General features: G+C 39.2%; 1 protein-coding gene across 2 annotated transcripts; it reads right to left on the minus strand.

Annotated features, from left to right (window-relative positions):
- pkp2 (plakophilin 2) lies at positions 1-15,085 on the minus strand. 2 transcript variants are annotated; one of them, XR_005205413.1, is made up of 14 exons: positions 14,752-15,085; positions 12,969-13,039; positions 10,993-11,639; positions 10,727-10,865; positions 9,662-9,869; positions 9,401-9,578; positions 6,635-6,752; positions 6,117-6,278; positions 4,737-4,913; positions 3,875-4,028; positions 3,560-3,752; positions 1,662-1,749; positions 255-789; positions 1-216 (listed from the first exon to the last, which is right to left on the minus strand). XR_005205413.1 is itself a non-coding variant. In XM_037759812.1 (13 exons), exons 1-13 carry the CDS (start codon positions 14,987-14,989, stop codon positions 721-723), a joined length of 2,442 nt encoding a protein of 813 aa, XP_037615740.1. In that variant the 5' UTR covers positions 14,990-15,085; the 3' UTR covers positions 1-720. The 2 variants fall into 2 exon arrangements, 1 of the variants encoding a protein (XP_037615740.1); XM_037759812.1 differs by having other exon boundaries at positions 1-789.
- Positions 15,086-15,590: the final 505 nt, after the last annotated feature.

Below are 15,590 nucleotides of genomic sequence, written 5' to 3' on the forward strand. Positions count from 1 at the left end.
TTTATTAGGGGGAAACAATTTATTACACATAATAATCAAGCAGTTTGTCTTCCTTTTTTTTATCATAGCTGTTATATTTTGGCATTTTCTAAGTCATTTATTAACTAAGTTTCCCAGAACATAGTGAACAATAAGTTTCATTCAAAACAGTTTATTCATTAGCTCAAGTCAGACAGCAAGAAATCAGCTTGTTATTGTGCGTACAGTAGGAAATCACTCTGTTTAAAAATACATTTTATATACATTTATATAACAGTTCATTGGATTATTAGAAATAATGCAGTTGATTTGATTTTCATCCTTCACAATGTCTTTAGTGTGAATGTTTTCATTGTGGTTCTTTGTTTGATTATTGCGTCGCCTGAAGTGCTAAAATACACAAAACACACAAAACAGTATTCTCAACTGTTGAGCTGCCACTACGGTAAAAAGCTACACAAACATAAAGAAATGCTTTACATTTCATTCATTATCTTTGCTTTCTTTCTACATTCATGTCCGGTTTTCTGACCATGTTTGTCCACTAACAGCAGCACTAACAAAAACAAAATAAATGTACAATTTTAAAGCAATTTCATGGGACCTTTAAGAGAAATGTAGGCAGTGTTCACAATGTTTTATCTGCAGCATTGAAAAAACTACAGGTGGTCCATTACAGGAGGTGCATAAAGTGATTGTTGCCGTTATTGTCAACAGGTGAGTTAGTTTCAGATCTTCAGCTCAGTCGCGTCCAGAGTTCACAGCCTTTGTTGTCCTTGCATTAACGAAATCAGTTTTCCTGTAGCCACACTGTTGAGAAACAAAGTGTTGATTATGGATACTGTATTCATGATGTATTGCAGAGAAGTTCTTGAAGCTGATATGTAATAGATTTGAATTTGTTTCACTTTAGTGCCCCCCAGTGGTAGTTTAAAAAAACACACTGTGACAACAACAACAGGCCTAAATAACAGATGACTGATTAGTTTTCTTCATGAATAACCACAATAGTGACTGCACACTGTGAACAAATAGAGTCATCCTTTAGGCTATTACTTATAAGAACCACCCTTATAATGCAACCTGCACCAGTCCAGCCTGTTCTCATTCCCAGGACGTCAAATACCGAGGCTTTGTCATGCCCTTCGGCGTGCGATACCGACGCACAAGGCACACAACAGTCAGAGAAAATCACGTGTTTACTGTGGCCGTAAAGTGACGCCAAGGGGTCCTGACAAGGCGTAAGTATGTGACAAGTTGGTATGAGAATGTGTTGACCAAACTCACAACGTATTGTTCAATGTATCGATGTTTTTCATGTTGTTATGCTGTACAAAAATCTTATTGTCTAACTGAAGCAACTTAAAAGACGAGAAGAAGCGCATTAATTCCCTAGACCTAAAGAAAATCACTTTACCGCTACTATGTGTGCCTTGACACTTGCAAAAAACTGAAACTGTTTATTAATGCAGGCCTCATAAACAGCGCAGAGCAAAAATATGAACATCAAAGGAACACAAGCAGATAGGACAACAACATGCTGCGAGCGGCGTCTAAAAAGATGTCTCCAACTGTGCTCAGTGTGTGCAGACAACATCGGAAACCCAGATGAGTGACAAATACAGGAAATAACAAAAGGAAACGCATGTGTTGTACTGTAATGTGTTGCATGGATACAGTACCTTCTTGTAGGCCCCGTGGAGATCACTGTGTTTCCACATGGTGTGCAGCAGGACGCACGCTGCATGACCTGCTCTAGTTGGTCCAGAACTAGGATATCAAAAGTTGAAATTATTCTCTCATATACACACGTAGGCAAAATTGTTGGTACCCTTCCGTTAAAGAAAGAAAAACCCACAATAGTCACTGAAATAACTTGAAACTGACAAAAGTAATAATAAATAAAAATGTACTGAAAATTAACTAATGAAAATCAGACATTGCTTTTGAATTGTGGTTCAACAGAATCATTTTAAAAAACAAACTAATGAAACTGGCCTGGACAAAAATGATGGTACCCGTAACTTAATATTTTGTTGCACAACCTTTTGAGGCAATCACTGCAAACAAGCGATTTCCGTAACTCTCAATGAGACTTCTGCACCTGTCGACAGGTATTTTGGCCCACTCCTCATGAGCAAACTGCTCCGGCTGTCTCGGGTTTGAAGGGTGCCTTCTCCAGACTGCATGTTTCAGCTCCTTCCACAGATGTTCAATAGGATTTAGATCAGGGCTCATAGAAGGCCACTTCAGAATAGTCCAATGTTTTGTTCTTAGCCATTCTTGGGTGTTTTTAGCTGTGTTTTGGGTCATTATCCTGTTGGAGGACCCATGACCTGCGACTGAGACCAAGCTTTCTGACACTGGGCAGCACATTTCGCTCCAGAATGCCTTGATAGTCTTGAGATTTCATTGCACCCTGCACAGATTCAAGACACCCTGTGCCAGATGCAACAAAGCAGCCCCATAACATAACCGAGCCTCCTCCATGTTTCACATTAGGTACAGTGTTCTTTTCTTTGTATGCTTAATTTTTGTGTCTGTGAACATAGAGCTGATGTGACTTGCCAAAAAGCTCCAGTTTTGTCTCATCTGTCCAAAGGACATTCTCCCAGAAGCTTTGTGGCTTGTCAATATGCATTATGGCAAATTCCAGTCTCACTTTTTTATGATTTGGTGTCCTCCTCGGTTGTCTTCCATTAAGTCCACTTTGGCTCAAACAGTGACGGATGGTGCGATCTGACACTGATGTACCTTGACCTTGGAGTTCACCTCTAATCTCTTTGGAAGTTGTTCTGGGCTCTTTGGTTACCATTCGTATTATCCGTCTCTTCGATTTGTCATCAATTTTCCTCTTGCTGCCACATCCAGGGAGGTTGGCTACAGTCCCTTGGACCTTAAACTTCTGAATAATATGTGCAGCTGTAGTCACAGGAACATCAAGCTGCTTGGAGATGGTCTTATAGCCTTTACCTTTAACATGAAGGTCTATAATGTTCTTTCTGATCTCCTGAGACAACTCTCTCCTTAGCTTTCTGTGGTCCATGTTCAGTGTGGTACACACCATGATGCCAAACAGCACAGTGACTACTTTTCACCCTTTAAATAGGCAGACTGACTGATTACAAGTTTGAAGATACCTGTGATGCTAATTACAGGACACACCTTAGTTTAACATGTCCCTATGGTCACATTATTTTACATCTTTTCTAGGGGTACCATCATTTTTGTCCTGGCCAGTTTCATTAGTTTGTTTTTTAAAATGATTCTGTTGAACCAAAATTAAAAAACAATGTCTGATTTTCATTAGTTCATTTTCAGTAATTTTTTATTTATTATTACTTTTGTCAGTTTCAAGTTATTTCAGTGACCATTGTGGGTTTTTCTCTCTTTAACGGAAGGGTACCAACAATTTTGCCTACGTGTGTATATCTATACATATGCTGTATATGAAGAAACTACACATCAGAAGTTAGAGATTCAAGTCTTATTACATTTTTCATAAATCATCAAACAGGAAATGATTCCGTTTCATAGAAGAGCACTTTCCGAGGAGTGGTAATCGTGAGAGCAGACTAACCCGTTGTCCTTGCTGCTGATGTTGATGATCTTCGGGAGGGCTCCCTGGTTGACGATGGCTCTGACGTGCTGCTTGTCACTCTGACTCAGGTTGGTCAGGGTTTGACACAGAGAAGCCGTTACCTCGGTCGGCAGGTCGGTGCCGGAGTCGTCGTTGGGGAGCATCCCCACCACCTCTGGCAACACCTGCTTTACTTCAGGAGGAGGAAGCAAATAAGAAATTAAAGGCACAGTTCAGGGTCCAAATGGGAAACAAAATGGTCGGCAAACAAATTCTTTGTCGAGGGAAGTCTCTGATTTGAATGGGAACACTTACCAATGTCAGGGTGCAGCTCCTGGTAGCGCGAGAGGTTTCTTATTAGCGATATGGCCATCCTTTTCACATTACTCTCTCCCTCCTCTAACATCTTCTTGACATGCTGAAGCCCATTTTCCCGTTGGACAATAGTGAAGGCGATGGCTTCAGTCACCTGCCAGGCCACAGAAAGTGTATCAAAAGTGTGTAATATATGTCTTAATACATGATAATAATAACTGATTTTTGATGCTGTTAAAGGTTTCTTTACGTCAATATTTTTTTGTAAACAGGAGTAAAACAGTGGAGTTTTTTTTTTTTTAATTATGATCAGTTTTTCATCTACAACTCCATTCTTCAGTTAACCACTTGAATCCCTGTATATATTGTCAAAGAAATACTCATTGTGCCTTTAAAATAATTTACTAAATTGTTAATTAAATTGTTAAATTAGTAAATTAGTCACAAACTACATCCACAAGTTTTAGATGCTTCCAACTCATGAATTCCTCATAATCCAGTACTGAAATGATTTGGTAATTTGTTATTGAAAAAAAGACAATTTTGTAAGCGTCTTTGAGTTGCTGAAAAGTGCTATATAAGTTGAATTTATTATTATTAAAATGAATTGATCTTTTGAGATTTGCTTACTTTTCTCCAGATAATTATGTATATGTTAATATCCATAACTTTCCAAATGTCCCCAATTGTTTTTGTAATATCACTTCAACTTAGTTTCATTCATCAGTCAGAATGAAATATAATCCACAGACCAGGTGAATACAAATACAGTAGTAACATTTCTCAATAGCAGAGGGAATAGGTCTGTGAGTTCAACTCTAAAAATAAAAAAAAAACAAAGCATAAATCTGTCCCGTCTCACCACTCCGTTCCCAGCTGTGATGTTCTGCAGCGCTCCGATGGCGGCCTCCTGGGTGTAGTGACGCACACTGCGGGCCATCAGTGACAGGTACATCCGGATAGTGATGGCACTCCACAACCACTCTATGCCATGGGGGTTAGCCTTCTCCTGCAGCAGAGGGCACTGTCGCTCCAGATGCTGGGAGAAAAGAAACAGATGATGAGCTGCAGCTGATTTTTGTATCAGTGGGTTCTCTGGGTTCATATTGACAAGAGACAGCTATTATACAGCAGATTAACAATGACTGCTTTACATAATTTGCTTTGGTCTCATTTTGTTTTTCTTGCTCTTATACTATACTCGTACTCTGACCCACACACTAATAGCGTTGTCGTAGTACACGCACTTTTATTCCTTGGCTTTTGGCTCGGCATGAGAGTTGACTATTTGAATCCTTTTTCCTTTCCTATTGGTCTTAACGCTCTTGTTATTTTAATGTCCTGTTGGTTTTAAGTTGGTCTTAGTGTTTTATTATGTTGTTTTTATGCTTTTATGTATAATTGTACAGCACTTTGGTCAACTTTTGTTGTTTTTAAATGTGCTTTATAAATAAATTTGGATTGGATTGGATTGGATAGTAGCTAGCAGAGCAATATCATAGTAGTAGGTTGGTGTCTGGAATCAGCAAAAACGTTGTTTACATTTCCAAACATACTCTGTAACGTGACACATTTCACTCAGAAATACAATAAATTACAGGACACAATCAAGTGGCATTATGGGAAGTGTAGGATCCAGTGTTTTTTTGGCGATTGACTCATACTAGGGTCTAAAAGTCAGGATATCTGCTGCATCAGTTCGGACTGTTCTGTTTTTGTTTCTAGTGGAGTATCCCTTTACAAAAACTGGATTAGCCAGTTGCACAAAAGCTCCACACATGAACTACACTATCTGGCCAAAACTATGACAACTTCCACACACTATGGTCTGGGACTGTTTTCATGGTGTCAGCTTAAATCCAAGTAAGGGAAGGCTGGTGATAATTCTCCGTGGGTCCTTTTCATAGTACATGTAGTCATTTAAAATGTTGTTAATATAAAACTATTGACTATATCAGCTGTAATGAAGCACTGCAGCACTTAGTTCATAACAGCCGGTCTTTTTGCTGCTGGCACAGACGCACCCGACAAAGCAGGAAATGTATCATTTTGCTTTGATGTTTCTCTCTCCCCGCTCATAATATAAGAGAAAGATAAATAAGATCGGCTTCTAAGAAGACGTTTTATGGCTGATTAAATCTGCAGCAATGCAGCAGTCTTCACAGAATATTGCTCTCAGATATATTATACCGCAAGAACATCTTTTGTATTGTCAATGTGGATTACTGTCCGGAGGGATTACCTCTGTGATCTTGGCACTGCGATGAGCGAAGCAACCGACAGCCTTTTGCTTGGGAGCCAAGTCTAGTCGAGATCCTCGGAGCTCTAAGGTGTACTTCTTAGGAAGCTCTGCCTCGACCTGATAAGATAGGTTGTGCAGGATGCAGACGCAGTTCTCTGTGGACTTCAGAGCAAGATATGTAGATAAATATCACATTAAATACAGTATGGCAAGTTGTTTAAATCACATAGATGCAACATGCTGAGACTTGAATGGGAGTTAAAGGTATAGTTCACTATCTATGTTTGGATTTTGGATCTTTTTAATCCAGTGAGAAGCAACATGATTTATGTGAATGGCTTGACATGCACTACAAAATAGAAAAAAAGTAAAAAATACTATATATGAAGGCATCAATATATGTACATATATATAGAAATTCCTATGTTGCACTATAGATCAAATCACTGAGCAGTTTGTTGTGAAACACACTGTGAAGATAAATGTTTTCTCTGGATGGCGTAGCGTTTTCATTTCACCTTGTCATCTGTTTTATAGTCAGCTACGGCTCCCCGGATGTAGTAGACCAGAGAGTCAATAAAATTCTCACACTCCCTCATTGCTTTCCTGCCATCTGGACCGGCGGAGCTCAGATTTCTGGAAACAAAAACAGTCAAAACAATCAAGGTAATGTGACATTTGTGTGTGTGTGTTTCAATCACATACGCAGTTTCCATTCCCACTGAAACCATGTTAGAAGAGTCAGCAGTGTTAATAGCAAAGAATTCCCACATTATAGTGAAACAAATAAACCCATGAAGTCCCCTTCTGTTAGCTGCATAATTGTAAAAAGTCAATGGATGCACTGTTTTGGATGTCAGGCCTCTCCAAAACCAACAATCATGACAAATAACAAAACTATTTTGATGTAATCCAACTTCCCCGAGGAGAATAAATACAATTAACATTCTGACTCCACACAACAGGTTCTTTGTGCGGTGCTGAAATCTAAATCGGAGAGGAACTCATCATTTTCCTCCTCCGCAGGGACCTCACAAGGTTTGAGAACATGATTAGGAGAACTTGATAACATTGGGCCAGCGAGGGCTGAGTGATTTCAGTTCAGCAGAGCGGAGAGAAGAGAGAGCTCCATGAATAATTCAGTCGTTCACTCATTTGACCCAGCTGCTATAGTTGCCAGGGGAGCGGTGCGTCTGATATCTCCCGCTTGGTAAACAGAGAGATGATCTTAACAACTAAGCCGACAATATGATGCATAATCTTAGATCATCAATTGTGTGGTTTAACACAATGCCATGATAGTAGAGAGATATTGTATAAAAATAGGATTGGTGATTACTTCTATCTATTTTGGGTGACTAGGCTTCATGAAGCAGTGTCAGTTTTCATTTAGGCTTTATTTGATGCTGTAGTTAGTATAAAGTGACCAGACGTCCCTGTTTGTCCGGGATTGTCCCGGTTTCAAGCGTCCCGAGTCCCAACAAATATCCGCAAAACACTAAAAAGTCCCGGTTTTCAACAGTCACTACCAAATTTTCCTGGTTTTCACCAGAATTTAAATAATAGTAATAATATTATACTTGTTCAGCGCTTACATGGACGTTTATCATGTTCCGTCCCACTCATTAATACCTAACCCAATATAAAAACATAATCAATGCATCCATCACACGTCTCAATTCAATACTGATTTGTCTGTATGTGTGTCAATTAATCAATGTGTCGTTGTCAAGGCTGTTGCTATGATACTTGCGTCGCTTTCCTCGCAAACGGTTAGCTGTCATGCTGAAGAGAAAGTCAATCTTTTCTAAAGAGCTGCAGAATGCTCAATCCTTCCTTTATAAAGTACAAGACAATGAAAATGCTGCGTTCTGCACACACTACAAGAGTGCATTTTCCGTCGTGCACAGTGGAAATGCCGATATAAAACATCATATTAAGATGGCCAGAGAGCAATATGCAATAGCTGAAAGAGAATGTGTCACAGTCGACCATTTAGCCAGAAACCTATTGCTTGTGCACATTGACAAATACCTTGTGTTGAGTTTGAAAAGGTATCTGACAATCAATAATTATATTACACCAATGCAATCCTTGTGTTTTGTGTCAACTAGTATTATTATACAGTTTTAAAATAAACCATGTTTTGGTAGATTTTTGGGAGACAAAACATAATTTTTTGACTGTTGAGGCGCTGTCTATGGTGTTGAATGGTGTGCTCGGTAGGTTTGCTAAGCATTGAAATAACTGTCACCCATCCTGATGAAAACGCCTCTGGTATGCAGAAACATACCTGTATACATGTGCGCATGCATGAACATGCGGTACCGGTCTGGGGGTTTGAAAATATGCTCACCCTTAGTTAGCAGCCACTGAACTGATCATTTGTGGCTCATGAGGAACAAATTGCCAATATCACAAGCAACTAACAGGTATGATGAGCACAAAGGTTATATCTGCGGTGGCGACAGATGGATTAAATTAGTTGGCATTTATGACCGCCTTTAATATATCAGAAGACCGTAGATAGTTGTTTTTAGCAGGTTAACATTTATGATTTTGAATGAAATATCTTGACTATTGCCAATTACAATTAGTCCAATACTTTGGTTTATATGACCAAATACTGCAAAACTAATGACATTCCCATCAGTCTCAGCAGTACTTTGTGTTTATGCTACTTGATATGTTATACTAAACTGGATATTTCTTTAACTCATCTTCAAGTAGCGTCCCTGTTGTTTGTTTTCTTCTTTAAAGTATCTTTATGGGGTTTTTGCCAACAAGATTCGCCATAAATCAGGCAGAGTAATAGCTCTTTCCACAGAAACGCAGTCAGTATTTCCTGCTTCTTATTACAGCAGGATTCACATGAAAGATGATAACAGTTTACACCATGTTGAGAAACTGTTTATTCATAACTCAGCTTGGCAGAGACTGTATATTACAGTAGCTCTGCCATCTGTTAACTCTTGCCCTTTGAGATATCATAAAATGAATGCCTTATGCTGCACAGTGACCAAACACGGGCTCTACTGTGCTTCATTTTCACTGCTGATGGACTGTAAACTTTTAACTTTCTTCATACATGCCATTCTGGTTCAAGAAAGTATGATCATTTATTTAATGTCTCGCATTGTAGAAACTCTCAAATGCTGTATTTAGTTCGGTAGGAGCTGTAGGCTATATGTGACACCAGTAGAGGTGTCTGTTTACTTTTATCTATTAATCTACTACAAAAGCTCGCTGAGTATCTGGTGTCGAAGCTAACAAAAGGAGCCTACCGGAGGCAGCCGGTGGCATTGTGGAAAGCCTCGTCGTCAGCGAGGAGCTCGTCTTTTGGGTTCTCGCCTTCAGAAAGGCCAGAACTAGGTACCAGGACTGACTTGGTGAGGACCGATAAGGCCTCTTTGGAGAGACGCTCCTTCAAAAGGTCATGAGAGGAGAGGTTCCACAAAAGACCTACGAGCGAGATGGAAATAAACTTTATTATAGGCAAAGACATTTATCTCAACATTTTTAGCCAAAGGTCTAAAAAAACTGACCAGTAAGATGTCGTCTGGTCTCCACATCGCGGCTGCTCTTCAGCGTATGCAAAACGGTGGCCAGGCCATCATTTTCCTTCACCTCCATCTTGTTTTCGCTGCTCTGGTAGACGACATTACGTAGAGCCCCGGCGGCGACGCGTTGCACCTCCTCGTCGTCATTGCTCAGGAGCTGTAGGAGCTTTCCAATCCCACGGAGATAGTACACCTTAAAAAACAAGAGTGGATTACTGATTGACAAGATTCAGGATCTACGTAAGCATTGAAAAGTGTTATCCGATAATCATTTACCACAGCCATGTCACGTATCAAAGACAGAGATATCGCTTCCAAAGCCGTAGCCAAATGAGATCATCTATTTTATTGTTCCAGCTAAACCCTCTCCAACTGAATCTACAACCCCATTCAACGTGTCTCAGAGAGGTCTTTGCCAAATCTAATGTTATGAGGTCTGACTGGGAAGGAGAAAGGCTTAAAACTGTATATTTTAAAGTCAGTTTTGGAACCAAAGTTTATTTAGTTTAAAACCCATTTGGATATACTATAAACAGTAGGATTTTATAATAATTCAACGTGGCTTATGTCTGTTGAAATGGAGCAGTAACGCCTACAACAAGCAGTATCTGCAATATGCTGCAATAAGCTTCACCTTATTAAAGGCTTTAATCATGACATTGTGGTCCAGAACTTAATCCTTCAGATCTTGTCTCATCATCTTGTCTTTTTTGGGGTCATGGATGTACGAGCTTCCTTTTCAGCTGATGCACAAAGATTCCCATGTTATACTAACAAAACCATTTTGATTTTAAGGTTATATCCCTCTGATTACCTCTCTCATAATTGCTGCAAACTATAATTTGGTATATTTAAAATGTACAAACAGAAGCACGGGGGCTAAAAAAATGCAAATACTACCCCAAAGAAACACACTTTAAACCGTGAACAAATCTGAAAAAACCCAGTTTGAGTATTTCTATATCTCTCATGTGGTAAGCAAAGTTGTGTTTTACATATTGTTATCATCACTATAAAATGATTCCATGCAATGCATGTGATTAAACGTACCATCTTTTTAGCATCGGCGCTCTTGAAACATTGATTCTGTATGTGGCTGGCTGCGCTTATCAGCGTGTCCTCATTATCCTGGGTCAGCAGGTTCACGGCCCTCTCTAACGTCATCTCTGGAGGCTTGTTCTCCAACTTCCTGTGTGAAAGGACGGCCATTAATTAAAAAAAAAAAAAAATGCTCCATCGTCAAATGTCTCAAAAATACGGTTCATGGCCTGAATAAAACACATCGAGACTAGAATATATGAATTAAATGATCTTACGGCATCATGAGTTTCTGTGCATATGTCTGCTGAATGGGGGATTCTACATCCATCTGCCTCGCCATGTCCACCTCCACGCTGGTGACCGAGGGCGGGTATGAATTCAGTCTGCGGAGCCCCTGACCCACCCTCCTGACCTGAGCCAACCAGGCCAACCCCTCCTCGGGCTGGACAGCACCGAGCATCATATCACCATTTTGTCCCTGCGCCGTTTGTCTCTCCTGTTTGACAAAACTTTGGTTATGATTCCAGCGAGAGCCATATTCACCACTTTGCCGAAACGATGCATTTGCAAGCCCAAGCTGTTGTGGTGGTGGTGGTGGTGCTACTGCTGTCAGTCTGACTGACCTCCGGTGGAGGGTCCCGTGTGCAGTTGTGGAAGTGAGCGGCCGCGTCACTCGGGGTGCCTCTGAGAAGGCGTAGCGGCGAAATGTATCAAAACCAAGTGAGTAGTCCAGCAGAGGGCCCACCCTGTGTGACTGACTCGGTCCTGGATGGGTGTACGTCCCATAACGGGAGGCGCTGTAATTGAAGCGTTGACTGCGAGGAAACTCTGGGCTTGGCGGTGGAGACACTTCCACCCTCCTGGATGGTCTCCGCAGATGGTGGCTTGATAGAGAGCGGTTGGTGAAGCTCAATCCATTTACCTGTGATAAGAAAACACAATACACTCTTCAATACAGCACATTGTGACCTCTTTATTCTGCTGATACTCTCACTTTAAAGTCCTCTGGGAGGACTTTACATTTACACGGCATAATAGTCCAAAATGCACAGTATTGCCCTCTAGTTAACTGTACAAAACGTCATATATATGATGTATTAAAGTCTACTGTGACTGTGCTGCATCACAAAAACTGTGCATTTTATCAATAATATTATAATGTTTTTTTTTCATTTACATAAGTTACAATGGAAAACTTTTAGGATATATATATTTTTTAATTTAATCTTTATTTAATCAGGCGGTCTCATTGAGATTATGACGTCTTTTCAAGAGAACAGGAACACAATCAGCAAAACAGAAACAACACAACTACACAATAAAAAAACTGATACAAGAATCATAAAAAAAACATCAGATAAGAAAGCTTTTAAAATCTCCAAGGAGAATGCAAGACTCTAGTTTGAATGCAGTTTGCATTTCATTTAAAAACGTGCATAGTATCTAAAACCAGTTCTGCCAACATATACAATAAACACATCTTGCCACATCTATATGGGGCCCCGAAACTGACAAAATGTAGTAAAAGGTTATCGGACAAGTCAAAAAATATAACAATACATCAAAAAATAAAATTGTTAAATAATTAAAATAGGGTGTAAAAAGAAATGTAAAGCTTTATACGTTTCCTTTAATCTCCAATCAGTAGGTAAAAAAAGAAAAATTGTGTTCTTTTTTTTCCTTTACTGCTAATCAGTTGATAAATACATCAACTGATTAATGGTTAAGGAAAAATAAATACCCTTTTATTTCACCATTAATCAGCTGGCAAAACAAATAAAAACTTAATTTATTGTATTCTGTCAGTTTCAGGGCTCCATACACCTTGAGCTAACACTGTTAAAAAGTCACAAATTATCTATAATGTCAAGCTAAATGTGAGAACACGGTGATTCATTTGACCGGCCTGGAGGCTTGAAGCAGCAGCAGACTATTTGATTATATTCAAATTGAGGCGTACAATATGTCCATGCAGTTCTTTTATAATGGACAGGTACAGAATTCAAAGAGAGGACGACTTCAATATGGAAAGTGTTGAACTGACAGCAGTTTTAGAGTATTTCAAAAGCAATCAGAACTGTTTTATCAGGGGAAAAGGACAATACGATCATTTTTTACCTTTTAGTGACACCTAAAGAAGAAGATAGATGCCACTAAATTGCTTGTGTGTGTGTGTGTGTGTGTGTCTGTGTGATTGTGTGTGTGTTTGTGTATGCATGACTAAAGAGAGTGAGGTAAAAGAGTATCTTACCTTCATGTTTGGTAAATGTCCATCCGAAGCATCAAAGCTCTTTGCAGTGTTTTTCTGTAAATGGACACTACCTGAAACAAGTTAAGGGGGTTTTGTTAGAGTGTACTGTTTCACACTGTAATTACCTAAACGCATGGCAACACTAACATTTCCTCAGATCAGGGGGAATAACTCTCACCCTGCCTGAGCTACCAAAGTACAGTACACAAAGCACACAGTGCTGTGGGCGTCTGTAAACCGATGCAAACCAAATGACATCATTTGCATTAAGAGGGATTGACAAGAGGAAGGTAGAGACGCAAATCCTGTCTATGTATATTATTGATGTTTATCATTCATTGACATAATATCTAGTATTTACAATGTGAAGCATATTATCTCCCCAAAGGCCCAACAAAAGCCATTATTTCCAGACACTATCTTCCCAGTGTGTAGTGTTGTTACAGGATGCCACATAACAAAAGAACCACAATAACTAATTCAAATTAGTGTAACACAAATATGTTGTTATGAAACAATTAGTTGATTAGAGGATTAGTCAATCGACAGGAAATTAATCTGCACCTTATCATTTCCTGGTTCCTGCTGCTCAAATGTGAGGATTTTTTTTTTTTTTTTACTTTTGATTGGACTAAACAGACATCTTTCACTATTTTCTGTCTTTTTTATAACCAAACGATTAATCCAGAAAATAAGATTTTGCCCTCGACAGAATGATCTCAGACTCGTAGGCCGTAACATGATAAATCCTCTTGTGTAAATACAGAACATGCCTGTTAATAATATGCAGTGACAAGACTGAAATCAATACTGTCCGGAAAATATAATTTTTTTTTAGGTTGTACTGGATTTCAAAGCTGACCCACATCTTTATTTAGGCTACCAATACATCATAAATATAGACGTGGAAAGCAGGCCAGTGGGTTACATGTATTAAATTCAAGCTCTGTCAGCTGTCACGTCCATCTTCCTTTAGGCGGATGAATGAAACTGCAGAAAAACCTGTTGGACAAGCAGAGACTACTATGTGGCATGCATTCCAGTGATGAAAAAAAGCCTGCATTTAGTTTGAATGATAGTAGACAGAGAGCATATGATGTCAACCGGATAGAGAAGGCCACATAGGGTTTGGTAGTAATTAGCAGTGGGAATTAAAGACCCCTTGAGAGAGTCACTACATCATTAACAGGACAGGAAATGAGAAAAATATTGTTGTGCTACTCAAATCTGTTAAAATACAGAAGAGTTTCACCTCTTCAGGCCTTTCAATTCTACTATACTATATTCAGTTTTAACAGTTTTCTTCATCTCCTTGTATTTTTATATCTGGTATATTTTTTGTACTTTGCACTACTAACTTTTTTACTGCCTTTTTTTACTAACATGTTTTGCACTATGGAACTGTGATGCTGGAAACTTGAATTTCCCTCTGGATCAATAAAGTTACTATCTATCTATCTATCTATCTATCTATCTATTAAACTATTGTTTAATAGTATGGCTTGATTGTCTAACAGTGCTTCCCAAACTAAAGGTCAAAATGAGACATAATTCAAGATAATTATGCTTTGTTGTAAATAAGAATAGTGGGAGGGAGACATGTACCACACCACCTTTTGTTATTATCATACAGGCAATTCTGAGAATGATCCTTTCAGGTGTACAAAAAGTATGAAACAGGAGTGTCCTGGTGCACATCTTTCTTGTTCATACCTGTGTTAAAATACCTGTGTAATTATAATAATCATGATAATAAGAAGAAAACTTCAAACTTGAGCATTACCATTTGATGACACAGTCCTTCTTGCCTTCCGCGCCAGTGTGAGCTGGACCTGCTGCTGAACTCGCAGACTCCTCTCGGTTGAACTCACCCTCGTCTCGGCAGGTAGAGCCAGACTGGTGTCATCCAGCAGGAAGCAGTCCTGAGCAGGTAAAGCCGACTTAAAGAACAAACCGTCCTCCATGGTGGTGGACGAAGAGTCTAGTAATCCAGTCGCTTCATTGATGTGTAGCTGTTTCATCTGGGTTACTGTTCAGTGCTGCTTTGTTGTCCCTCTGATCATGAAAGGTGGGTCTACCTGCTGACGCTGAGGACGCTGAGGTGGGCGGAGCTACAGGTGACGCACCTGACAGGTGTCAGGTGACGCTGCTGGCTGCTGGTATCGGTTAAAGCAGGGGTCAGCAACCTTTACTATCTAAAGAGACATTTTGGGCAGAAGATAAATAAATAAATCTGTCTGGAGCCACAAAAACATTTGAGCATTGTGATGAAGGTAACACAGATTATAGTCTAAGTATATAATATATAAGTCTAATGCAGTGAGAGACAAAATGCAAATGTACTACGGAGTATTAGGGCCACATTGAGGGAAAAACATCTGAGATTTACGGAATAAAGTAATAATTACGAGAAAAAAGTCGTAATATTACGAGAATAAAATCGTAATATTACGAGAATAAAGTCATACCTTTACGAGAATAAAGTCATACCTTTACGAGAATAAAGTCATACCTTTACGAGAATAAAGTCGTAATATTACGAGAATAAAGTCATACCTTTACGAGAATAAAGTCATACCTTTACGAGAATAAAGTCGTAATATTACGAGAATAAAGTCATAC

Source organism: Sebastes umbrosus, chromosome 23, assembly GCF_015220745.1.
Source record: "Sebastes umbrosus isolate fSebUmb1 chromosome 23, fSebUmb1.pri, whole genome shotgun sequence".
NCBI classification, from domain to species: domain Eukaryota; kingdom Metazoa; phylum Chordata; class Actinopteri; order Perciformes; family Sebastidae; genus Sebastes; species Sebastes umbrosus.

What these genes read in the sequence shown, in the direction of transcription:
- pkp2 (XM_037759812.1), bottom strand. Translation starts at nt 14,989, where the DNA reads ATGAAACAGCTACACATCAATGAAGCGACTGGATTACTAGACTCTTCG. An exon ending in GCAGTGCCAAGATCACAGAG is followed by an intron (nt 4,914 to 6,116) that starts GTAATCCCTCCG and finishes CTTTTCTCCCAG; the next exon opens with CATCTGGAGCGACAGTGCCC. An exon ending in TCACAGCTGGGAACGGAGTG is followed by an intron (nt 4,029 to 4,736) that starts GTGAGACGGGAC and finishes GTGGCCTGGCAG; the next exon opens with GTGACTGAAGCCATCGCCTT.